Source organism: Schistocerca gregaria, chromosome 7 (assembly GCF_023897955.1).
Source record: "Schistocerca gregaria isolate iqSchGreg1 chromosome 7, iqSchGreg1.2, whole genome shotgun sequence".
Taxonomy (NCBI): domain Eukaryota; kingdom Metazoa; phylum Arthropoda; class Insecta; order Orthoptera; family Acrididae; genus Schistocerca; species Schistocerca gregaria.
Window position 1 is genome coordinate 245,687,981 of NC_064926.1, and position 27,397 is coordinate 245,715,377.

Genomic DNA, 27,397 nt, shown 5'->3' on the forward strand with positions numbered 1-27,397 from the left:
AGTCAACTATCTAAATCGTCGTAGCTTCCTCCAATAATTTCAAAACCTAAAAAAAATTCCCTGCTCATGTCAAAAGTGTCAACTACCTCAAACGTACTTTAAAAATCATGATCCCATACCAAATACATCATTCAAAGCCCTCATAGTATAACAATGGTTCCGAAAAAATATGAACAGTTCACAAAGTACAGACAAATACAATTTCATAAGTGTGACGTTATCCAACGGTGTAATTAAGTAAACATCTGTCACTGATGAAGTAAAATAAATGTTTGTCTCTCCCAGTTAACTGACCAGATAGTTGTGTAATTTATGTTTTAGAGAAATGTGATACCGATGTGTAAAGTTGTATAAGTAAATACCATATTAGCTAGGGCTCCTTGTGCTTGCCAAACACATGGTACACAAAGTAAGCGTGTACCCCCCTGAGGATTAATGTAATTGTATCCTCAGGTGTTACAGATTACAGCAATGGAATGAAATGTATCACAGAAAACTTTCTTTGTAATTCAAATATGTTGAAAAATAAGTGGTTTAAGTACAAACTTAATCACTCAAATACGTGTACTGTAGCGCTAAACTGTGCGTCTTGTTGTAAGATAATCTCTGTGGAAGTGTTGTAGTTATCGTCCTCCGAAAGCTAAGTTATGCAGAAGTCAATGTACTTACCTCACGACAAACAAAAGTGAAATGCTTTGCGTATAGATATCGTAGTTACTACGCTTATTGCTGTGATAAAGTAAGTACTGTACTGTAACGTATTGTTGTGCTACAGAAAAGGATGTCTCATTGTATTTATACCACAAAGTTACTACTAAAACATGTTTTCCTTTCCAGAAGAATTCAGAAAAACTGTGCAGATATAAGACAGATACACCGCAAAAGCACAATGTAAATTGTGTCACACATTAGTAGCGTCGTGATATAATCGTGTAGCTATCAAAGAAACCAAACGGTAAGTCATCTTTAATTTCACAGAAAGAACTTCAAATAAAGAAGGTCTTTTCAACTAAACCAAAGTGTTGCATTAAAACCTCATTAGCAGTATATGTTCTAAGTATGTAAGCCTTATAGTCGTTACGTAATCGTGCAACTAACAAGCAAGAATGTACAAATAACAACACTGTGTCGTCTGTTCACTATAACAATGCATTCGTAATTTCTGTTTAAAAATGTTCCCTAGGTTCTAGACTGGATGTTTAACTTCAAAACATTGTTGCATGTTATCAGTTTCTCAGTGTGACAAAGCATACTAGAAATGTGAAGTGAAATGTTTTATGGCAAAGACAAAGTTAAAAAGCTGATTCTATTTCAATAAACGGTTTTACATGTGAAATGTGGTGCAATCTTTTACTCTTCCTAGTACGCAGAGTTTCAGTTTCAACGCAATTATCATGTGGTTACGTCGGTAAGGAACATTGGAATTTTGCTTAAGGTTAGCTTATGTTATTTTTCTCTGAGCCATCCGGCGCACGCAGCTGCCTGCGGTCCGAGTCATTGTCTCTTTTTTGGCGCGCGCCGTTATTGGGATTAGGAGACGTAACTTCTACAAATTCACCTTGTCGAGAGGGCCCTGACCTGTTTGAAGCTCGCAAGTTCTGATGGAATCCAGGTCTGTCGTTTTGTCGGAAGTTTCCATAGTTTCTTTCTTGTCGGTCACGTGGTGGAGAATTTTTCCCTGAATCGTAACAGCGTGGTGGACCGTTGCGTCTGAAGTTATTCTCCCTTCCTTGATAATAATTATTTTGGTTCCCATATTGTCTGTTTCTATGGTTGTCTCTGTCACATTCATTATTACGGAAATGCGATCTTTCTCTGTAACTATTATTCTGTCAACGGTTGTCATAAGGGTGGTGTCTGTTTTGGTCATGGTTTACGTTGTAAGAATAGCGTAGTCGTGTCCAGTTATTATTTCTTTCATCGCGGAATTGTGACGGATGTGACCTGTAATTGTTGTGTTCCTGTTTTCGCGACCCACGATTGTCAGTGTCAATTTCCAATTCTTGTAACAGTCCCTGAAAAGCTTCAATGTCGTCTTTGCAACGTCCTGCCAAAATAATATGTAGTAAATGTTCAGGTAATTTGATTAAGGAAATGCGGATGAGTTCTGAGGGGCAGTATGGGTTTGATAGGTACTGATTCTTGTGCAACATGTCTTCAAAATATTTCACAAGACTGGAGAATTCAGATTGTTCGAAATGTTTCATCATTATAATGCCATGTTTTACTCGGTCTTGTGTGGCTTGAGACCAATATGCTGAGAGGAAGGCATGGTAAAATTCTCCTTCACTGCGGCAATCGTGAATGACCGATCGCATTCTTACAGCTGGTTCATTCTCCAAGTAGCCACACATAAATTCTAATCTGTGCTCTAATGACCAGTTGGGAGGAAAACAATGAGAGAATTGATGAAGCCACGCTTGTGGATGAATTTCGTTGCCAGAATTCTTAAATGTTTTGAATTTACGTGTGGTAATGAACAGTTTATAGTCAAAATCATCGTGTCGGCGGGTCGCATGTCGGTCATTGTTACGTCGTTTCGGCGGTTCCACCTCAAAATTCGGTGTATTTTGCCAATTTCTTTCATAATCTCCAAAGTGCCCTGTGTTATTATTTTGTGGCAGTTCCGATTTTTATGTCCCTCTTCCCGTATTGGAGTGAGAGTGTCCTCTGAAATACGTAATTCTTGTATTACCTGTGTCAGCTGATCTTGTACTTCCCGGATTTCTCTTTGGTGTTGCGTATTAATTTGATTCTGATTTGGTTTGAATTTCCTAATTTGTTCGAACTCTTCTGTGTCATTAAAGACTACCGGTTTTGTGTCATTCAGATTATCATCTACCTTCGTAGATAAATTATTTAGCTGATCCGAAAGTTCAACTACTTTCTCTGATAATTAACTAATGTCCTCCATGTGTCTTTCTGAACCAATTTTCAGAGTATCTACTGTGTCATTTAAGTTTGCTTGAGTTTTTGCAAGTTGCGTAACTGAATCGGTGGATGCAACTGAGTCAATTTTAGCTTGCAAGGCCTCATGATTTTCATGAACAATAGTTTGCAGTTCTTTTATGGCTGCTTCGTGATTCTGTAATGCATTTTCATGCCGCGAAAAAATATTTTGGATAGGCTCAAAAATTTGTGTTTTTACGTCATTACAGACTTTTGATATTTCGATTCGATTTTATGTAATTCAGTAGTTAAATCTTCACGTGTTTGTTCAAGCGTATGTTCCACTGAGTCTAACGTTTGAAGCTTTTGTTCCATTGCGTCTAACTTTTGAAGATTTTGTACCATTGTGTCTAACTTTTGAAGCTTTTGCTGTGTTTGTCTCTGATTTTGTTCCATTGCGTCTAACTTTTGAAGCTTTTGTCCCATCTGTTGCATTAATTGTAATAACAATGCACTGGTGTCTGAAACGTGTTCCTTAGTGCTATTCGGAAATGCATTTGAACCGGCAACATTCGCAGTTTGACAAACGGAAAATGTGTCTTGACTTATTTGAGAAAACTGTGAGGACGCAAAACCTGAATCTACAGTATTTGCAAGAATGTGTCCTGACATTTCGGAATCCTGAGGCGAGCTGTTGCCGACTGATCGATCGATAATTGTTCCCTGTTCACTACTTGTTTCACTGTCTACACCATTGTTTGCAGCCCGCTCCATTTCCCTATGTACAATTACCAAATTACTACTTTGAACATTAGTTAATTCATTATTCGGTGGCGCTAACACACTGCTTTCGTCCTCACTGTCATTTCTCAGTTTACTTTTGAGCCTAAAATTAAGTTTTTCACACGCCATAATTGTCACAATATTCCACACGACAACACAGAAAAGCACAATTTGAAGAGCAAAAATAAGAGAACACATTAACATAGCAATGAAAATAATATCTAGTCAACTGCAAGCGCAGCTGCGAAATACTTGGTGCAACTCTACATGCATGCCACCACTGTTGTACTGTACAACAATGAAAGACTACAACTACAAAGGAGATTCTCTCTACAATTACGAGCTAGCAATAAAAAAAATCTACATTAATTACACAAACTACAAGAAAAAATCAGAAGATTCCAGTGAGGTATCCATGGCTAAGGGTCGACATATGAAACGCCCCCTTTGAACAGTTATACGAGACTGGTCACTTGTGCACGTACAAAGTTTTTGGAATTGTCCTTAGAACCAGCAATGCTGTTAACCAGTCCCTTGCTGAATTATCAACACATGTGCAAACACTAACAGTCCCTACATCTCACATATTGTCTGTATACTATGACCAACAGAAATGTATGCAGTGAAATGTAACTTACAAGTTACTTAATTTGATGAACTGGTGTCAATTACAATTTTATAACTTAGAGAAAGCTTTTGACAATGTTGACTGGAATACTCTTTTTCAAATTCTAAAGGTGGCAGGGGTAAAATACAGGGAGCGAAAGGCTATTTATAATTTGTACAGAAACCAGATGGCAGTCATAAGAGTCGAGGGGCATGAAAGGGAAGCAGTGGTTGGGAAAGGAGTGAGACAGGGTTGTAGCATCTCCCCGATGTTATTCAATCTGTATATTGAGCAAGCAGTAAAGGAAACAAAAGAAAAATTTGGAGTAGGTATTAAAATTCATGGAGACGAAGTAAAAACTTTGAGGTTCGCCGATGACATTGTAATTCTGTCAGAGACGGCAAAGGACTTGGAAGAGCAGTTGAACGGAATGGACAGTGTCTTGAGAGGAGGATATAAGATGAACATCAACAAAAGCAAAACGAGGATAATGGAATGTAGTCCAATTAAATCGGGTGATGCTGAATGAATTAGATTAGGAAATGAGACACTTAAAGTAGTAAAGGAGTTTTGCTATTTAGGAAGTAAAATAACTGATGATGGTCGAAGTAGAGAGGATATAAAATGTAGACTGGCATTGGCAAGGAAAGCGTTTCTGAAGAAGAGAAATTTGTTAACATCGAATATTGATTTATGTATCAGGAAGTCGTTTCTGAAAGTATTTGTTTGGAGTGTAGCCATGTATGGAAGTGAAACATGGACCATAACTAGTTTGGACAAGAAGAGAATAGAAGCTTTCGAAATGTGGTGCTACAGAAGAATACTGAAGATAAGGTGGATAGATCACGTAACTAATGAGGAGGTATTGAATAGGATTGGGGAGAAGAGAAGTTTGTGGCACAACAAGAAGGGATCGGTTGGTAGGACATGTTTTGAGGCATCAAGGGATCACAAATTTAGCATTGGAGGGCAGCGTGGAGGGTAAAAATCGTAGAGGGAGACCGAGAGATGAGTACACTAAGCAGATTCAGAAGGATGTAGGTTGCAGTAGGTACTGGGAGATGAAGCAGCTTGCACAGGATAGAGTAGCATGGAGAGCTGCATCAAACCAGTCTCAGGACTGAAGACAACAACAACAACAACAACATGAGAATACAATAACAAAGGTATAAAATATATCATTAAAGAACATAATAGTACAGATAACATTTGCAGTAATACAGGCTTTACAAAAGAATCGAAATAACAAATACATCAGTGTTACAAAAATTATGACATAAGTACATACATAAAAGATCAGAATAATTTTTGAAACCTCAACTTCACAGATGAGCATTAGAACAAAACAGAATAAATAATGTGTAAATATCTTTACGAAGTAAATAACATCTTATTAATGCAAATTATATTTGAGGATAACAGTATTCCTCATCATAGTGAATGTAGCTTAGTATTATAAGAGAAAAAATTCTATGAAACAGTACACAGAGACAGGAAGAAAACTAATACACAAGGGTACACAAACACATAGTGGGATAACACAAAGAAAGGACAGGGTTTGTTTTACTGTAGTATTTTGCAAACAAAAGTTTCTTTACTTCTCGGAGATCTCCCTTCATTCTCCATTATTTCCCAAAAATTCATATCGAAGCCTGCTTTCTGTATTATGCTCACATCCTCTTTCAAAAATAGTTTTTCTCCACTATACACTACTTTTTTGGCCAAACCAATTTCTTATAGCTTCTCAATGCATTGCTTCCAATTCATCATAGTTATTTTCTTATACAGTCTACCCCCTCTTAAGCTAACTTAAAATCTACTGAGCTCAGATGCTAAACTAAGGGACAAGGCAATGCAGCAGCACAAAACAAATCAACACAAACAGCAATATCCCTACAGCCAAACTTATGTTCTCCAGCAACTCTTTCTTCTATTCCTTACCCTACAATCGCGTTCCAATCCACCATGATTATTATAGTTTAGTATCCTCATATACTTCCTCTCTCTCTCTTCATCTGCTCCTTGCGACGTCGGTATGTATATCTAAACTATGGCAGTCGGTTTTGGTTATCTGTCGAATCTAATGAGAACAGTGCTATCACTGACCTGTTCACAGTAGCTCACTCTCTGTCCTACTTTCCTATTAGTAACGAATTCTACTCCTTTTATACTGTTTACTGCTGCAGTTAATACTACCCTACGTTCGTATGACCACAAATTTCCTACTTTGGTTCCATTCCACCCCATTGACCCTTAGTACAGTTAGATTCACCCTTTGTATTTCCGTTTCATATATTCTAGGTTTCCTGTTACATTCAGTCTTCAGATAGCCCTTCGACGCATAGAACGTCATCTCGTCGTTGGTTATTCCCGTTTCTTAGTCACGTCCCCCTAGGCAGTCCCTTCCAGGAAATCTAAAACAGGGACTATTTATGGATAATTTGCCGATGGAGGGGTCACCATGACACTTTATCATTTACAGGCCTCCGATTACCTATGTTAAATAGTTGTAATGTAATTTTTGCTCACTGGACGGCAGTCTCGAATATTACTGTTCGTTTTCAGGCAGTTGGAACCACCTCACAAATGAGTTATAAAGTAGTTCACAACAATAAGTGTTTGTTCCTTATAAAATTGAGACACTGTGCTTAGAAATCTCTAATACAAGTATACACTCGCTCTTTCAACCATCCCGAGGGTAGGAACGTTGTCCAAACTATATGACACTCGAATAAACACAAAACCTAACAGAAACTACTGCATTGATGTATTTCTTAAGTTCCTATTTTTATACTAAAACGTTAGCTAACAAAATGTGACAGGTGAACACTACGGCAACAACTTTAGCATTACCGAAATAGAGATAACAGTCGATGCACACCTTCGCACATAATTTGGCATCCACGTAGCCATACGAAACAGCAGTTTAAATAATTGCCACACCAACGTTAAAAAATGTAACTGCGTATTTTGAAATTAACAGAAAACCGAAAGAATTAAAAAATAATTATATCAGGATAAACTTGTGTATCAGTATTAAATAACAAAAAGACTCTGATCGTAACTTCAAAGTGTAACTGTACTCAAATATAAGCAATTATCAGAAATTTTGTAACACTGGTTGTGCCAGTTACCGTGGTATAAAAGTTCTAGCGTAATTAAAACGTAAAAAATAAAAACCACGAAGGTTAGTACCATAGAAAGAAAATGCGAGCCTCATAATCAGACATACGCAGACCTGGAATGCGTACTACATTCTGAAAATAGTAAATGAAATACAAAGGAAACACTGGAAATTGTGAAGGCGGTAACCTCACGCGAAAACTGTCTCGCTTTAATGTACGACGTCAAAATCAAAATGCGGAAAATATTCGGTACTTTGACTGTATTTCTAACTCTTTGTCTTAGAATATTTTATGCTTGCAGTAAGTAGTTATCTTGTGGATAACAAATTGCATTCTGTTAATTGTGTTTTTACAGATAACGTAATATATATTTTCTTTAAAAGTATGTTACCACGCGTTGTCTTCCTTGTTGTTAGATCTCGTTTCTGCAGACGCCGCTATGCAGTTGAAATAGGTAGAGTACAATGTTCTTGAACTGTAATAAATATTTAGACAAAGCACATTTCACTTAACTCGAAACCGTGGGACTACTACGGTCGCTGGTTCGAATCCTGCCTCGGGCATGGGTGTGTGCGATGTCCTTAGTTTGGTTAGGTTGAAGTAGTTGTAAGTTCTAGGGGGCTGATGACCACAGATGTTAAGTTCCATAGTGCTCAGAGCCATTTGAACTGAACTCGAAATTTTTCTCCGTGGTCACTGTAACACTGAAGCTTTCCATAACATATTTGTTTGCCAAGATCGCAAACAGTTGTCATGTTGAGCAATAATACTACTGATCGGTATTAAATTACAATTATTATTTACTAGTTTTTACTTCCTAATTCATTTCTAATGTTCCTCCAGACATATGTATGTGATTTTAGTGTATCCCACTTCATCGAATATACCTTAGTTACCCTATTGGATACATACGGCTATACCTCATGCACTTTGTTTTGATGCTGCTGGATACCATCGCCTTTTGCTTCGTTTTGTGTTTGTGGAAGCGCCTGCAACCCCTCTGCGTGCATGTTTATATTTTTCAAGTGGTGTGTGTGTGTGTGTGTGTGTGTGTGTGTGTGTGTGTGTGTGTGTGTGTGTATGAATATGTCTCTCTGATTTGGCTGTTGATTCCCGATAAACTAAGGGTTTATAATTTTAAACGTAGATACGAACTGGATGATAGCGTCGTATTAACCTGCTTTCCTGGCTGCCTGATGCACCTACCTCTCATAGTGAGAGGTGAAAAAGTTGCTAACTCCTACCATTTCGGCTGACCTGCAGGATTAGCGTGTTTTTCTCGTAGTACCAGAATGCGTTTCAGACGGTACTCATGGAACATGATGACGGCCACTAGATGGCAATGCTAGTTATATGTGGAATAGCATCACATCTCCAGCGCTGAACCCGCCCTCCTTCAGGACGAAGCTCATCCAAGAGTATGTTAGTCCTTACGGTCACACTGTGAAGCTAGCCACACACGGCTCTTCCTTTAGTTGTGTATTCGTGGTGTTCCCATTACGTAATCGTATTTTTATCTCAATTTCGCTAGGTCATATGTTTTCGCTCTTCACTTAATCGTTTGAACGTCGTACTTTGTCGTGCCACCTCTACTGCCTGTCTGGTCTTTAAGTCCCAGTTGGTTCTCTGAGTCATTTCCGATACTTGCTAGATTCCCTTCATTGTAGCTTTTAGAAAAATAGCAACTGAACAGGTTGATACAATATTTTTTGGTAGGTATAACACTGATGTATTTCAGATTTGATCAGTTGAAAAGACACTGAAGTAACCCTGAAATTTAACTTATGTCTCTGTTATATTGAGACTTTCCGCACACAGAATATCATTATCTGAATAAAAATGCATTTTTCATGTAGCATATTTGTAAATCAGACTAGAACGCAAAAACCACTTTCTGTCAGCCCGAAGCAGATTCCTAGCCCTTTGTAGGTAGTTCTAAAAATTTGCAATTCTGAATTTTTGATAACCACACGGTTATCTATTGCGTGTGCCGTATGTTTTTCGTTACAAGTCTTACAGTTATTTCCATAGCTATTATAAATTCTTAAAAAAGTTTTTTTTGGACCTGGCTGTACTACGTTCAGAAGCTGTATAGGCTATGAAAAATTACTCGACCCTTTTTTAAGAGATTTAAAATTTCTTGTATTGAAAATGCATTTTTGTTTAAATAATTATTATTTATCTGAAGCTTGCCCTTGAATTGTCTGGTCCACTTAAAATGACTTTCAGAAGCCACGTGTGCTACAACTGAGCCCTGTGGCTACGGCACGTGTTGCAGGTGACGTGGGTGCAGCAGCAACGGGTACTGAGGCGCTCGAAGCGCGACCTCGACGCAGCGGCCGGTACTACTCGCAGGCGAGCCGCCCGCGGCAACACCTCCTTCACGGACCCTCTCTACAAGGAGCAATGGTACCTGGTAAGTCCACCGTCCAGCACCACTGACTTCTCTTCACATTCGAATTCTCTGATTTAGCCTCTCGAGTATCGGACGTATGTACGGATATCCCCACTCACAAAGCTACCGTGACAACTTCTTTCCCGCTTCACGAACGGGGGCTGCCATGTCGTACTATTCAACGCTGAACCTACATACATAAAATGATGTGATAATTCAGTAATAAACTGTCTGATCAAACTTACCGTGGCCAACGTTAGTGGTCATTAACAAGAGGCATGTCTACCATTCTCCTTTGCGACGGGTGTGAATCTGCTGGGAACATTCCATTGAGTCTGCGGCAGTTAGGCACTTGGTGCAGGGGTGGCAACTGGCCCTTAACATAGACAGATGTAATGTATTGCGAATACATAGAAAGAAGGATCCTTTATTGTACACTCCTGGAAATTGAAATAAGAACACCGTGAATTCATTGTCCCAGGAAGGGGAAACTTTATTGACACGTTCCTGGGGTCAGATACATCACATGATCACACTGACAGAACCACAGGCACATAGACACAGGCAACAGAACATGCACAATGTCGGCACTAGTACAGTGCATATCCACCTTTCGCAGCAATGCAGGCTGCTATTCTCCCATGGAGACGATCGTAGAGATGCTGGATGTAGTCCTGTGGAACGGCTTGCCATGCCATTTCCACCTGGCGCCTCAGTTGGACGAGCGTTCGTGCTGGACGTGCAGACCGCGTGAGACGACGCTTCATCCAGTCCTAAAGATGCTCAATGGGGGACAGATACGGAGATCTTGCTGGCCAGGGTAGTTGACTTACACCTTCTAGAGCACGTTGGGTGGCACGGGATACATGCGGACGTGCATTGTCCTGTTGGAACACAAGTTCCCTTGCCGGTCTAGGAATGGTAGAACGATGGGTTCGATGACGGTTTGGATGTACCGTGCACTATTCAGTGTCCCCTCGACGATCACCAGAGGTGTACGGCCAGTGTAGGAGATCACTCCCCACACCATGACGCAGGGTGTTGGCCCTGTGTGCCTCGGTCTTATGCAGTCCTGATTGTGGCGCTCACCTGCACGGCGCCAAACACGCATACGACCATCATTGGCACCAAGGCAGAAGCGACTCTCATCGCTGAAGACGACACGTCTCCATTCGTCCCTCCATTCACGCCTGTCGCGACACCACCGGAGGCCGGCTGCACGATGTTGGGGCGTGAGCGGAAGACGGCCTAACGGTGTGCGGGACCGTAGCCCAGCTTCATGGAGACGGTTGCGAATGGTCCTCGCCGATACCCCAGGTGCAACAGTGTCCCTAATTTGCTGGGAAGTGGCGGTGCGGTCCCCTACGGCACTGCGTAGGATCCTACGGTCTTGGCGTGCATCCGTGCGTCGCTGCGGTCCGGTCCCAGGTCGACGGGCACGTGCACCTTCCGCCGACCACTGGCGACAACATCGATGTACTGTGGAGACCTCACGCCCCACGTGTTGAGCAATTCGGCGGTACGTCCACCCGGCCTCCCGCATGCTCACTATACGCCCTCGCTCAAAGTCCGTCAACTGCACATACGGTTCACGTCCACGCTGTCGCGGCATGCTACCAGTGTTAAAGAGTTTGATGGAGCTCCGTATGCCACGGCAAACTGGCTGACACTGACGGCGGCGGTGCACAAATGCTGCGCAGCTAGCGCCATTCGACGACCAACACCGCGGTTCCCGGTGTGTCCGCTGTGCCGTGCGTGTGATCATTGCTTGTACAGCCCTCTCGCAGTGTCCGGAGCAAGTATGGTGGGTCTGACACACCGGTGTCAATGTGTTCTTTTTTCCATTTCCAGGAGTGTATGATTATATGATAGCGGAACAAACACTGGTAGCAGCTTCTTCTGTAAAATACCTGGGAGTATGCGTGCGGAACGATTTAAAGTGGAATGATCATATAAAATTAATTGTTGGTGAGGCGCGTACCAGGTTGAGATTCACTGGGAGAGTCCTTAGAAGATGTAGTCCATAACAAAGTATGTGGCTTACAAAACACTCGTTCGACCTATACTTGCGTATTGCTCATCAGTATGGGTTCCGTACCAGATCGGATTGACGGAGGAGATAGAGAAGATCCAAACAAGAGCGGCTCGTTTCGTCACAGGGTTATTTGGTAACCGCGAAAGCGTTACGGATGTGTTTAGCAAACTTTGCAAGAGAGGCGCTCTGATTCACGGTGTAGCTTGCTCGCCAGGTTTCGAAAGGGTGCGTTTCTGGATGAGGTATCGAATATATTGCTTCTTCCTACTTATTCCTTCCGAGGAGATCAAGACTGTAAAATTAGACAGATTCGAGGTCGCACGGAGGCTTTCAGACTGTCGTTCTTCCCGCGAACCATACGCGACTGGAACAGAAAAGTGAGTTAATGACAGTGGCACGTAAAGTGTCCTCCGCCACACACCGTTGGGTGGATTGCGTAGTATAAATGTAGATGAAGACGTAGAATGGCTGTACAGGATGGCAGCCCATTCTTCCTATAAGGCGGAAACCAGAGAAGGTAGTGATGTTATGTGCTGGAATTTGATGTTCAAAATGGTCCAAATAGCTCTGAGCACTATGGGACTACTTAAACCTAACCAAACTAAGGATATCACACACTTCCAGACTGAAGCGCCTAGAACCGCTCGGCCACATCTGCCGGCGAATTTTAAGTGGAAGCGACGGTTTAATTGACCCCAAAGCAGTTCCCTTTGGTTCACGTAGGGCAGACCAGTTCGTTTCAAGAAAATAAATATTGTCCCCAAACAACTGCTCACATATGATGCTTTATGACTGACAGCGTTGTCATCCTCGTTCTGTCACCACTTCCAAACTGTTCCTGTATCGTACGAGTACACAAGCTGTAAAATGTGTTCATGACCTTCAGCATTTACCATTTTCTTAAGTGCATTAATCGGATCACATTAGCAACGAAAAACAGCCCTATACCGTAACACTACACCCTCCATGCATCACTTCGCGCACTGCGCCATGAGGCCAGGTAACATTGTACAGGAGTTCACCAAACCCAAGCACTTTCATCGGATTGCCACAGGTTCCAGCGTGATTCTTCACTGCAAAACAAAGACTTTGAGTCGTCCACAGTCCGGCGGCGTGCTCTTTATGGCGTCCCATATGTAGGCTTAGCTTTCACTATGAAGATACGAGGATTACGATGTATTTCGCCATTGTATACCACTATTTTAACTTCCTACCTACAGCTTTTGTGCTAGATAGGCTGCTGGGAATAATTTTGAAACACAGGAAATTTCTTTCGCTGATTTCATGCGATATATAGCCACCCTACGCATTGTTCAGCGGTTCCTTTCCGCCAGTATGAGTCTGCCAGATATTGTCATAGCTGTAGGTATTTCTTTGCGTTTCAGTCTCAAATTCGCATCACCAGTAGTTGCCTTGGGCAGTTTTAACTGTTACAGGGGTGACATCCAATGACAAGTTTACGTTCAAAGTTTCAGGGCCGACTCGTCTTTCTGTTATTGCTGTTAATTCTTCTCTACTGACAATTAGGTACACTCCTGCCCTTTGAGTGAGAAGCTGCCACAAAAGACGGAAGGAACAGCAGTAATCATCGGTCTGAGGACGCAGAAGGAAACGGGAAACCACTGCAATGTGTAGCCATAGGACATGCGAACCTTGCAGAACTGGAAGTCGTGGGTGCGTAGCTCAGGTGTCAGCAATCTGCTTTCCGCAGTCGTGCGGTGCAGACGTCAGTTTACGTCCCAGCCTCGGTGCTTAGCGCGCACGCGGTTGTTTACTTCGTGTTAGCCTTCGGTAGAGCTTGCGGTTTCGAGCTAGAATGTACCGACAATCTACTACCAAGATCAGCTTTAATAATGAATTTGTCCGACCGAAGGCATTTGTAATAGAACGACTTGTACCTGAAGAAATTGAAATTGAAGCCCAAGATATGATTGGCATCCACTTCTCTATCACTAGCAGAGTGGTCTACGTCAAATTGGTCAACGACACGATGTGTGGCAAGATCGTACGCCACCATAAAGATGGGCTTAAATTTAAACATTCACACGACCATGTCGAAATTGATCATGTGGGACTTGGATTGATAATTGTAAGAGTATATGAGCTACCAAGCACCGGCTTAGATCGTGGTTTACGCGCTACAAACCTACGGACGTGTACTAAGTCACATAGCAGAAAAATGGACATCCTTTACCACGTACGCAGTACATAATGGTGTGTGACAAATATGCATCGAGCTACAAAAACATGTGCCGCCTTATCTTACAATTGGAGGCTGCAGAGCGACAGTCATTTACGACGGTCAGCCGAAAACGTGCTCAGGTTATGGTCAGGAAGGCCACCGTCGCTCAGCGTATCTCCAACGAAGAACTGCACAGATACCGTCAGGTGAATCTGTAACAACACCTGTGGCGATGTCTCTCCCTCTCACATATGGAAATGTGTCCAGAAGGACGCCCAACCAATCATTGATAGCGCCCAACAGCTGGACATGACTGTCGAAAGGCCGACCACGGCTTATCACGATACGAGCACGGTGACGGTGGCGACGCCCCCCACCGTGCAACACCGACCAATACCACCAGCAAAGAGATCGGATGAGCAAATGGTAATCGACAGTCGAATAGTTACAACGGCTGCCTTCGCGTCTGTCTGCAGTGGTAACAGAGACACTCACCCACATTCGGATACAGAAACTCACAAACTTAAGCAACTTTCTCCGAAACTGCGCAAGAAACGACGTCTAACCTCGCCAGAGGACTCCGTAATACGTATGCAGGACGATGATCGAGAAACGACTGAGGAAGACGGCCAACTTACAAAGGGTCCCGAAACTCCTCATCTAGAACACCACCGCCTCGACAGCAGCATACGTCAAGGGAGACCTGAAGAAATAGACAACGCACCGCAACCATCAGTCCACTGCCACTCCAAAGTATTAGAAGAGGAGCCAAAGAGATCCCCGGCCCACGGAAATCTTGTACGATGTAGACTGGGCTGATGATTATGAAGGGGACCATCCAACAGCCGCAACTGGCGACACGTCGGGGGCGGAGCCCCTCTAAAGTTCTACTTATAACTAACAACGTCGGGTCACGTAATGTTCCAGTACAAGAGCAGACGGCGTAAGCTCCCATGGCCGATATACAAGGTGTTTAAAAAATGACCGGTATATTTGAAACGGCAATACAAACTAAACGAGCAGCGATAGAAATACACCGTTTGTTGCAATATGCTTGGGACAACAGTACATTTTCAGGCAGACAAACTTTCGAAATTACAGTAGTTACAATTGTCAACAACAGATGGCGCTCCGGTCTGGGAAACTTTATAGTACGATATTTTCCCTATGTCCACCATGCGTAGCATAATATGGCGTAGTCTCTGAATGAAATTACCCGAAACCTTTGACAACGTGTCTGGCGGAACGGCTTCACATGCAGATGAGATGTACTGCTTCAGCTGTTCAATTGTTTCTGGATTCTGGCGGTACACCTGGTCTTTCAAGTGTCCCCACAGAAAGAAGTCACAGGGGTTGATGTCTGTCGAATACGGAGGCCAATCCACGCCGCCTCCTGTATGTTTCGGATAGCCCAAAGTATCACACGATCCTCGAAATATTCATACAGGAAATTAAAGACGTCGGTCGTGCGATGTGGTCGGGCACCATCTTGCATAAGCCACGAGGTGTTCGCAGTATCGTCTAAGGCAGTTTGTACCGCCACAAATTGACGAAGAATGTCCAGATAGCGTGATGCAGTAATCGTTTCGGATCTGAAAAATGGGCCAATGATTCCTTTGGAAGAAATGGCGACCCAGACCAGTACTTTTTGAGGATGCAGGGACGATGGGACTGCAACATGGGGCTTTTCAATTCCCCATATGTGCCAGTTCTGTTTATTGACGAAGTCGTCCAGGTAAAAATAAGCTTCGTCAGTAAACCAAATGCTGCCCACATGCATATGCCGTCATCAATCCTGTGCACTATATCGTTAGCGAATGTCTCTCGTGCAGCAATGGTAGCGGCGCTGAGGGGTTGCCGCGTTTGAATTTTCTATGGACAGAGGTGTAAACTCTGGCGCATCAGACGATACGTGGACGTTGGCGTCATTTGGACCGCAGCTGCAACACGGCGAACGGAAACCCGAGGCCGCTGTTGGATCACCTGCTGCACTAGCTGCGCGTTGCCCTCGGTGGTTGCCGTACGCGGTCGCCCTACATTTCCAGCACGTTCATCCGTTACGTTCCCAGTCCGTTGAAATTTTTCAAACAGATCCGTTATTGTATCGCTTTTCGGTCATTTGGTTACATTAAACCTCCGTTGAAAACTTCGTCTTTTTGCAACAACACTGTGTTCTAGGCGGTGGAATTCTAACACCAGAAAAATCCTCTGTTCTAAGGAATAAACCATGTTGTCCACAGCACATTTGCACGTTGTGAACAGCACACGCTTACAGCAGAAAGACGACGTACAGAATGGCGCACCGACAGACTGCGTTGTCTTCTATATCTTTCACATGACTTGCAGCGTCATCTGTTGTTGAAATTTGTAACTACTGTAATTTCCAAAGTTTGTCCGTCTGAAAACGTACTGTTGTCCCATGCATATTGCAACAAACGGTGTATTTCTATCGCTGCTCGTTTAGCTTTTATTGCCGTTTCAAATATACCGGTCATATTTGAAACACCCTGTACATGGACGTAACGAAGACATGCATATCGGCTAGCTTCTATGAATATCAATAACGTAAGGTCGCAGATTAAGCCGTTCTTACTCAAAGAAATACTCTAAGCAGCGGACATCGACGCCGTCCTCCTACAAGACGTATACGTCGATGAATTTCCTGTGATGTACGGGAACGTATGGTACATATCACACACCTCCGAAACTTCCAGCGGCACAGCAATACTTCTTAAAGAAGGCATCATGACAGAGGATCCACTGTACTACCGTCGTTACGGGGATTAGCAATGACAGTACTTGATATACGACTCATCAATATCTATGCAACTTCCGGTACAAACAGGAGACGAGAGCGTTCCCGCTTCTTCGCAGACGAGATTGTCCAAGTTCGACACGACCGATTAATCCTAAGCGGCGATTTTAATTGTGTACTCGCACCGACAGACCAATTTCCTCGATATACCCCATGCCCAGTACTACGAATGTTTTGCAGTGTATGCATATGTTGACATCTGGGAGCATGTCCATGGCCTTTGACCTGGGTACACCCATACAACAAATTCCGCTAGTCGTCTCGACCGAATATATGTCTCACGCAATCTGAACGCTGACATCCTCGACGCAGAGCTGTGTCCTACAGTCTGTACCGATCATACAGCATTAATGTGTACAGCGTCCCTCCGGCGACAGCAAGTATGGCGTAGAAGCGGTCGTTGGAAAATGAACGTCACCCACCTGCGGAACACAGCTTGTCGAGACGTCATTGAAGATGTTTGGAGATCATGCGAACGGCGCCTTCGGTCTTATCCCACGACCCTAAGTTGGTGGATTGGTTGCGCCAAACTGGCCCTGCACCGTATAGTGATGACTTTTGATCTTGAGAATGCAGTGTCGCGACGTCATACGATGGACTTCTATTTCACGGTGCTACGGTAATGTCCCGAACAAATAACTTCTCCGGATCGGCAAGACGCGGTACAACGAACAAAGGCCAAAATTATATCTACATACGACGTCACCTTGAATGTATGGTGGTAAGGCGCAGGCACTAGATCTAGTTTGAGGAGAACGCCCATCGATATATCACATCATTAACGAAAACAAAATACGACGAAGAGCCCTAGTACATGCTGTGGGTACGGATGATGGCACCTAACATCGCAACAAGAAATAGGCAATGCCTTTGTAGAACAATACACTCAGCTTTATACCGCAGCGGATAGAGATATGGATGGCATTAACGAAGTTACAGATATGATTTTCCGTACCATTGACAGAGAGGCGGAAGCTCAAGTGATGGAGGAGATTACAGACGAGGAAGTGACGGAGGCCATTGGTAGGGGAGCCGTGAACAAATATCCAGGACCAGATGGACTCCTTCTGGAATTCTACAGGGACTTTAGCTATGTGATCGCACCACGATCTGCCGCGAATTAAGGTCTCCTGATGTACCCTTACCGCCGGCTTTTGTGGAGGGGCTGATTATCCCGATACGCAAATTCTCCAGTGGTACACGGATACGGAACTACCGACCACTGACGCTCCTTAACTGGGACTCCAAAATATTCACTAGATTTTTAGCAGCACTCGTCCGAATACTATTGCGGCATGTACGCTCACTTGATCAAACTTCCCTCGGCGGAGATAAGAACATCCAGATGGCGCTTTTAAATATCGCGATTTGATCGTCGTAGCAAAGACGTGCCGCCTCCGTGCAGCACTAGCGTCAATAGATTTGGATCAAGCCTTTGATCGAGCTAGCCACAAATATCTTGCAGAAGTCCTGACACACATGCCATTTCCACTAACATTTATCGCTATCGTGATGCGGCTGCTCACCAATGCCTCCTCCAAAGTGCTTGTCAATAGACTACGATAAAATCTCTAGTGGTAGCGAGATCGATAAGACAAGGATGTCCCTTATCAACGACATTATATGCACTGGCTCTCGACCCTTTACTTTGCGGCTTAGGACACCGATTGACAGAACTGACTTTGCAATGATGCATATTTGCATGGAGGTGATATGCGGATGACCTGGTGCTGACAGTACGGAATGAAAACGATATGAATGTGGCTTTAGACCGGATACGCAAATATGGGCAAGTCTGTAGCGATGAATACTGGTGTTAGACTAACAGAAGAGTGCGCATCACCATTAAGGCTCATGGTTAGCCTGAAATGCCTAGGTATTGTTTTTACCAACGACGTACGTCGCACAGCAGCGTACAACTATAAGAGACTACTACAGTCAATCCGAACGGGCGTTGGAGGGAATATCACACGGGCATTTGACATTATCACACGGGTCACGTATATCAACACCTACCTCGTGACACGAATTCCGCATTTTGCTCAAGTACTCTCAATGCTGGTGACGATAGCCCGACTAATACTGGCGGCGTTCGGTTCCTTTGTGAGTGCAGGTCAACTGTTTAAAGTAAGACACGACGCCCTTACTCTCCCTCTTAGTAAGGGTGGACTTGGTCTTGTGCATGTTCGTGATCGAGTGGTGACACTATATCTCAGTACCATGTCAAAATTGTGGAGACGACATTTGCCTGACAAGAATCTTAATAGAAAAACTAGCACCAGTTTCTCGATTGACGCCAGTGGCGGTCCAGCGCATTTCCCAGTCCGTCCAGCAAATATAAACTTTATAAAAAGTGCAGCTACGTTCAGAAGGCTCTGTCGCAAACCAGACCTGCAACGGCGAGTGACATATATCGAATACTAACTACCGGACGACACAGCAGTCCTATTGAGAGGAAGCATCCGCATCACATATCAATTGGCAAGTAGTATGGCGATAGATACACCATGTTTCCTAAGACACAGAGGCACGTGCAACGTGATACCTAAGAGTTAATGGTGAAAATGTCACCCAGTCCTGACTCCATGCGACTCATATGGCAGTTTCACCATTGTGCCCTCAGTGCCAAACTGTGGAGAACTGTGAACACCGCCTCATATGCGGCCCCTCGGCAGGTGTGTGCCGTTTAGCAAAACGAACGATCGTTTTCCTTCTCCGAATGGGACAAAACAACATTGAATCAGGGATTATATTACTGCCCACGCACCAAAACGAACGCCGTAATGTGGCTTCGAAACCACACGGTGCTCTGTTTGTTCAGAAATGGCCCAAAGAACGTAATCGACTTTCGGACATTTTTACAGGAGTGACATCTAAAGATCGATAACAATCCGAAATACGGACAGTATTTCTCGAACTTCCTATGGAGTGCGTTTGAAGAGCCACCACATAGCTGGAACGTCCAGGGTAGGAGAAGTTGAATTATCGATGCGAAGAAAGCATGAACGGAAGATAAGGATCGGTGGATACATCGCACTTACAAGAAGACATATTCGGATGACAGAACCACGGCAGGGATTGTAAATACGATTCTCCATTGTGATATGTGTTTCTTTCTTTTTTTATGTAATGCGAGAATAATGTTCAGTTTACTAGCTTCAAGCAATACAGAAATATTATGTTTGATATGACAGGGCAGTGATTGTTACCGAAATTTAACTTCACTTAAATGTTGTATGTGAACCAGGATTTGCTTTAATCTGTGAAAGATTGTAATTGGAATTTGAAGCATAGTTGGAGAAATATTTCTTTTTAACGTAGTTTTATTTTATTATTATTTTTTTTTTTTAATTTCTGACGTATGTTTACCATCCAAAGCTTACTACTTATCACAATGCTAATATTACGTCAGTCTGATTTATTGTTACGCTTTCATATTATACAGGGTGAGTCACCTAACATTACCGCTGGATATATTTCGTAAACCACATCAACTACTGACGAATCGATTCCACAGACATCGGAAGTAAAAAATAAAGCGATGGATCATAATTACGGGGCAGTTCTGTATGTAAAGGGTTTGAAAATCTAGTAGTCATGGAAGATTGGAAATCTGTTATAGGGGAAGAAGTAGGTAGTTCACAGGAGAAAAAGGATTTGTGGCAGGAACGAGAGAGGCGAAACACTAACTGTAAATGTATTGTCCCTTATAATTCGTCCAGTAACAGTGAATACTTTGTTAAAAAATCACGAAAGAAAGAGATATAAATTAAAATTGATGGAAGATACTCGAGAGTTCAATTACATTACATCATTGTGAGGCATAGATTCCGAAATCGGAAACTCTTCTGTGAGGCGTACCCAAGTAAGTTTAAGTTTAAGAGTCTCGTAAGTATAAAACTGGGCGTAAGGAAGTGGGACACTTAATTAGGGAATAAGATATACGCTTGAATTTCAGTGAGGCTAGGCTATAGACACTACCATAATGAATAACTCAGTAGGCTGTTCATTTGAAGAGGACATCCCTTAGAAGTGCAATCACAGCAGTTAGAAAGAAAATCGTAGGTAAAAGGAAGGTAACTGAGAAGGGGAAACGGGTATAAAACTTCATTTGATCGAAGGATGACCAAACTGTCTAATGAAATTGAAGAACAAAGAAATCAAATCACACAGGAATGAAATAAGCAGTAACTGAATGGAAACGAAGGCAAAATGGCTACTTGAAAAATGTGAAGAAATCCAAAAAGAAATTACTGACGCAGCATATACAAAAGTCGGAACAACATTCGATGAAATGAAAAGCAAGGAGGTTAACTTCAAAAATTGGAACTGGAATTCCACTGCTAAATACTGAGGAGAGTGCGGGTAGGTAGAAAGAGTACACTGAAGCCCTTTTGGAACGATAACTTGTCTGATGAAGTAATACAAGTAGCAGGAGTTGACAGGGATAAGACAGGGCATTTTTCTTTAGAGACAGATTTTAAAAGAGGTATGGACAACTCAGGATCTAACGAGGCAGAAGTGATACGTAACACTGAATCACAGTTTCTAAAATTATTGCGGGATGGGGTGACACAACGACTATTCAAGTTAGTGTGTAGAGTGTAGTAGACTGACTATATACCCTCAGACTTTCAGAGAAAGATCATTTACACTACTCCGAAGATAGAGTCGGCAAGTACGACAATTACAGCACGAATCGGCTATCAGCTCCTGCGTTCAAGTAGCTGACAAGAATAATATGTCTTAAGTTTTCTTTAATCTTCATTCCTTTATCCACCACAACGTCAGAACTGTCTCAATGGTGGCTTTACCTTTCCTGAAGCTGGCTTTACCTTTCCTAAAGCATCTTTGGAACTGTTTGAATGATGTTTTGCAAAAGTCAGATGGTATGTCAACAGTCTCATACATTCTACACACTAGCTGAATAGTCGTTTTGATGACGCATCTCCAAATGACTGTAGGAACTATAATTCAGTGTTATATGTCCCTTCTTCCTCATTACAAACTAAGGAATCCAAAGCTCTTTTAAATTCAGATTCTAATACTAGATCTCTTATTTCTTCTATAATGATCCATTTTTATTCTCCTATGACGTCTTTAGACAAGTCCTCCCCCTCATAGAGGCCGTCAGTGTAATACTTGCGTGAATCTGCCTATCTTCTCCATTTAACAGTGCAATTACCATTGCGTCCTTAACGTTACCGACCTTGCTATTAGTATTACCAAAGGTTGTTTTCACATTTCTATATTCTCAGTCTGCCTTTCCGACCATCATTTCTTTTCCGATTTGTTCTCGTTTTTCATTCAGCCATTTCGCCTTAGCTTCCCTGAGCTTCCTATTTCATTCGTTCCTTAGTGTATTGTATTGTTGTATTTCTAAATTTCCATGAACATTTTTGTACCTCCTTCTTTCATCGATCAACTGACTTAGGTCTTCTGTTACCCACAGTTTATTAGCAGTAACCTTTCTTGCACCTACTGTTTTCTTTACAACTTCTACGATTGCTTTTCTAGAGACGTCTATTCCTCTTCTACTGAGGTGGCTACCGAGCTTGGCTTATAGTAGTACCTATAGCCTCGGAGAATTTCAAGCACAGCTCTTCAATCCTTAGCACTTCCGTAACCCACTTCCTTGCGCATTGATTGTCCTTACTAGTCTCGTAAACCTCAGTATGCTCCTCATTCCCACCAAATTATGCTCTGTATCTACTTCTGGGTACGTCTATTCCATGTATAATTTGAAATGCGAGCAAGTCAGTCTCGCCCTGCCTGACTTCTGACACATGAGCCCCTGTGTCCACTAAAATTTTATGTTCTGTACCACTCACCATGTACTCCAGGCAACACTCCACTTCTGCATACATGGTTGTTCTATATCTCTAAGAAAGCCGCTTAGATGTTGCAAGGTTGCCTTTGGTGTTTGACGACCTTCTATCAACCTGTTTCATATTCCTACAATCCCATATGCAGCGTCCTACCTCTTCTTTTATTGAACTTTGGTTGGCGGCATTGCTTCCGAATGTGGCCAACATTTCCACTCCTATTGCCTAATTTTTAACCACTGAAAAACCAAACGACTTGCTTATTCTGCACTCGCGTTGTGGGTGCATATCAGTGTTAGTGGCAGCAACGGGTTTTGCATCTATACTATGCTTGACCTATCATGTGGAAGCCCCTTCAAGAAAAAGCATCTAGTATTCCGTGTCCTACGTCTTGAAGAATAATCCACCTAGTTCTGTGCCAGCTCATACGTTTGAGTTCTTGCTTTCCCAGTCCTATCCGAGAATGTTTCCACCGATTCGTTCCGTTACTCTGATGCTCCATAAGAAATCTGGAAAGATTTTCTTTGCGGCAGCGCTGAATGAATCCATTTTTGAGGTGCTGGAATGTGTGCCTAGTTCAGCCCCTCGTGGTACGTTATGTAGCTCTTGCCTCACTCGTTATCTCTAATCTGGTAATGTATAAACATTCTTCTTATGACCAAACATCCAGTGTCGTAGCAGCTTTAAAATTATCAGCCAGTGCTTACACATCCCGGTCATTCTACTCGAAAAGGGCTCATTAGACTAGCTGCTGACGAATTCAAAGAAGGCATGGGTATATTGAATGACGATTTTGTTTATACCATTCTGACTATTTCACCTTCTCCACAAGGATTATCAGCCATCAGAGTATCCACTCGCCATTGAAAAGCAGCATTAGTCTCTTTCAGTTGATCTAGAAGGATTCAGAAACTCTATAATCATTATCGGATTTCTACGAGGGGTGACTGAAAAGTAATGCCTCCATCTTCGTAACACTTCGACAGTTGGCAGCATTGGTATGCAGCAGGCACTGGCTTGTTCCGTAGCCTCAACTCTACAGCTCCAGTTGGCGGGAAGCCTTAGCACTGAACGGTTGTGTTGTTACAGTGTAAAGTACAGAACCCTGCGCAGATGGTCGGTCAATGCGATTTAAGCAACATGCAGTCATTTAATTCTTGACAGCAGAAGCTGCCTCACCAAAGGAGTTCATCAGAGAATGAAAGCAGTTTATGGTGATTGTGTTGATGTGAGTACTGTGCGTCGTTGGGCGAGTAAGTTTAAAGATATTGGGAACATCTGAGTCGCGTGACAAACAAAGAGTTGGACGTCCTGTGACAGTAACGACAGAATTTCATAAGCAAAATGATGATTGACTCATTCAGGACGATCGTCGTTTCACACAGACAGAAATTGTAAACACAATCGGCATTTAACAAGAACGTGTGGGTCACATTATTGCTTTTCTTGGATATTGGAAGATCTGTGTGCGATGGGAACCCTGGCTGGTAACCCCTGAAATGAGCGCGCACAGACTTGAAATTTGCCAGGAACTTCTCTCGCGTAACGAGAATGAAGGTGATACCTTTCTCCATTCAATTGTGACAGGACACGAAACGCGGGTTCACCGATACAAACTGGAGATGAAATGCCAGTCTATGGAATATTGACACAAAGACTCGTCTCAGAAAAAGAAATTCAAGACGCAGGCCTCAGATGGAAAAATCATGGCCTCAGTGTTCTGAGGCGTAGATGGTGTTATCCATGTTGATTTCCTCGATCGTGGTACAGCAATAAATTCAGAGCATTACATCACAATGCTGCGAACTCTGAAACGATGGCTAGCAAGGTTCCGAAAGGAAAAAGGGAATGTTGTCCTGCAGCGTGACACTGCCAACGCACTCACTTCACATGCCACCGTAGCAGAACTTCAGAGACTGGATCACACCGCCATACGTCATCCTCCATGGAGTCCAGATTTATCACCATCTGACTTTCGTCTGTCCCCAATAATGAAAGACCATCCGTGGCGACATCATTTTGCTTCTGTTGAAGACGTTGAGAATACTGTGGGACTGTCGTTGCGGAAACTGTGTCCTCTTCTTCTATGACGACTTCAGAAAACTTGTTCATTGTTGGCAGAAATGTATCCAATGGGCTGGTGATTACGTGGAAAAGTAAATATTAGTAATTAAATCTCACTTTCTAAGGATTAATTCTGCTTTTGATTTAATAAAATATTCCTTTTAAAACCCAATTAACGAAGTTAGAGACATTACTTTTCATTCAAGCCTCATATAAACGTCATCTATGAAAAATACAATACACTTAATGAACACAAAAATTCCAAGTCAGGTAATGCACTCTAACGTAGCAAGACTAAACGGCCTGCAAAAAGCCAACCACCTAGACCCCACAGGTTGATCTTCCTTGTGACCATAAGGTCGGAAAGTGCGCCTACTACTTTTTTTCTGGTCCTGATTACTTGCATGGCAATTTGTGGCCCACCAAATTAAATTGTTGGCATCTGGTCGTAAATAGTGATCCCTATAACTTTCCCAAAACTGAGACAATTCTGCAGGGCCTTCCAGTTTCAAAAATTACACCTGTACATTTCCGTGCACAAAACCCGTGCCCAGGGACAAATGAGACCACAAAAGCAGAAAGTTCATTCACCACACCTACAATGACGAAACTGCAACTCAGATTTGGACATGTCTCCGCAGCTGGAGCTTCTCTCGAGGGAAGGCAGCAAATGCCGGCTCAGGATACAGTATGTGTTCTTAGCCACGGGCGTTGGGGTCAATGAAGCTGCCGCAGATGTTTTGTCAGGCTCAACTCCTGGAAGCCTGACAATCTTGTACTTGCAACGTACCACACTGTGATGGATGGTGTTTACGTCGTAGTACTCAGAATGCCCAACGTGAAACGCGTTTGTCTGTACTACGCAGTCACTAGAAAAGGTCAAGGACTTCAGGAACTACGGATTAGAGACTGGAAAGCCGGTACGCCAGGATGGAACATGCGATCAAGAAGGGAGAAGGTCGCCAGCTGAAGGCCGTCACATGAAAGTTCACCCAGCAGTGCAAAGTTGCCGAGCTGTATAAGGACCCCCAGATGTCTGAAGTTACTGGAGACGTAATTCTCGGAAAGTGAGTGCATGTTGTGTCGGTTACCGCACTCCTGTGGAGTTGTGTGCAGAGAATGTCGGTGGGCAGCTGAGAACATCAAAGAGTTTAATTAGGGGTGGGAAGGGCAGAATATGAGAGCCTGCCGACCAGTACGTCTGCAACAGTTGCATCCCACCCCAGAAATGACCATAGTATGCGGCAACCGGTTGTCGCCATTTGGTGGCGGCGACCTTATTTGTTCTGATTATTTTGTTTGACGAGCTTTTAATGGAACTTAGCCGGAGGTGTTACGTTGCCCAGCTTCACGCTTTGGAGGCGCTGGATAGCTTCTCCCGCTGCGACAACTTCCTGGCTAGCCACTCTTTCATCATGAAAGGGCCTTCTCTCGGTGATTGAACCGTACGCTGAGGATTAGTCCCCCTACATGATGATGTTTTCGTGAGCGTCGCAAGAGCAGTTCATCGTACCTGACTGAGTTATGGTGCAACATTCCTTTTACATGTCTGACAGGAAATCACTTGGTATTTTGTTCACGAAACTTACATTACATTGCTCATTTGCAAACTAGCTGGAAAAGTAAATCTTATGAGAAGCGTGTTAACGAATGTGACATACACTTGCCAATGAGTTTTACATGGTTATTGTTACAATACCATAGATTTAGTTTCGTAGGTGTGTTCAAAACTCTTAGTTCCTCACCGTGTCTAGTTTCTAGGGAATATATGCCAATTATTTTCTCAGAGGTATTGTTTTGTTCAACTTAGTTATTTATTTAAATCAGTGCAACTATAAAAAGCATGATCTTAAACATTTTGTACTGGAATAATGTCAAATCTGAATAAGTTATCTTATTCTAATTGACACGTTCATTGCTTAGTTTCGTGTACACAATCCAGTGTATTATGTGATTCAGTAATTAGGACATATTTTTATGAAGGAGATCTGAAGATGGTAATTAGAGGCGGAAACCGGTAGTCGCATGACAAAAAATTTGTGACCATAGACGTGAAGTACAGGAAACTTATTCCATGTTCGGGTCACTGTTCTATTGGCGAACAAGTCGCAGCTTGTGGAACATAATTCTTTCATTTTTGACAAACATACATGGTTGTGATGGAGATATATGGATAGACACGTGCTGTAAAAGTAATTCATGTTTTTATTATATATTATGTGTGTTCAGAGAACATTACCTCAACATTTCCTTACTAACTTTGTTTTCATATTGTCCAAGGCAACAACGCAAATACCAAATCTAATATAAGTTACTGGTAACACGCTCACACATTCTCGCTTAGTCCTGTCGAATTTTGATCTCTGTTGGAAAACTTAAAACAACATTTATTAATGTGCAATCGCAATTTTGTTCTCTGATCAATAATTAAACGGAGACTGTCACTGTGGTCAAAGAAGTCCCATTAGGTGAACTATAGGATTGTTTCAGTTATTCCAAAATACCCGCCTGTTAGGTATCATTGACCAGCAAAGTGATTTCATGTAATAGGTTCTATTCAAGTGTATTGGCCAGTGAGCGTGACGATTGCAGAACTAAAGGAGAAAGGGCAGGAGCTCACGATTCTCTGGAATTGCAATTTGACTTCGTGAGATCTCCAAACGATCTCAATATTTCT

The 27,397-nt window shown here is 42.6% G+C and overlaps 1 protein-coding gene across 1 annotated transcript in view; it reads left to right on the top strand.

The window, feature by feature from the left end:
• Window positions 1-27,397, top strand: part of LOC126281749 (furin-like protease 2) — a 710,013-nt gene that overhangs the window by 315,005 nt on the left and 367,611 nt on the right. The window contains 1 exon segment of the mRNA XM_049980936.1: window positions 9,683-9,820. Coding sequence (XP_049836893.1) covers window positions 9,683-9,820 — 138 coding nt within the window.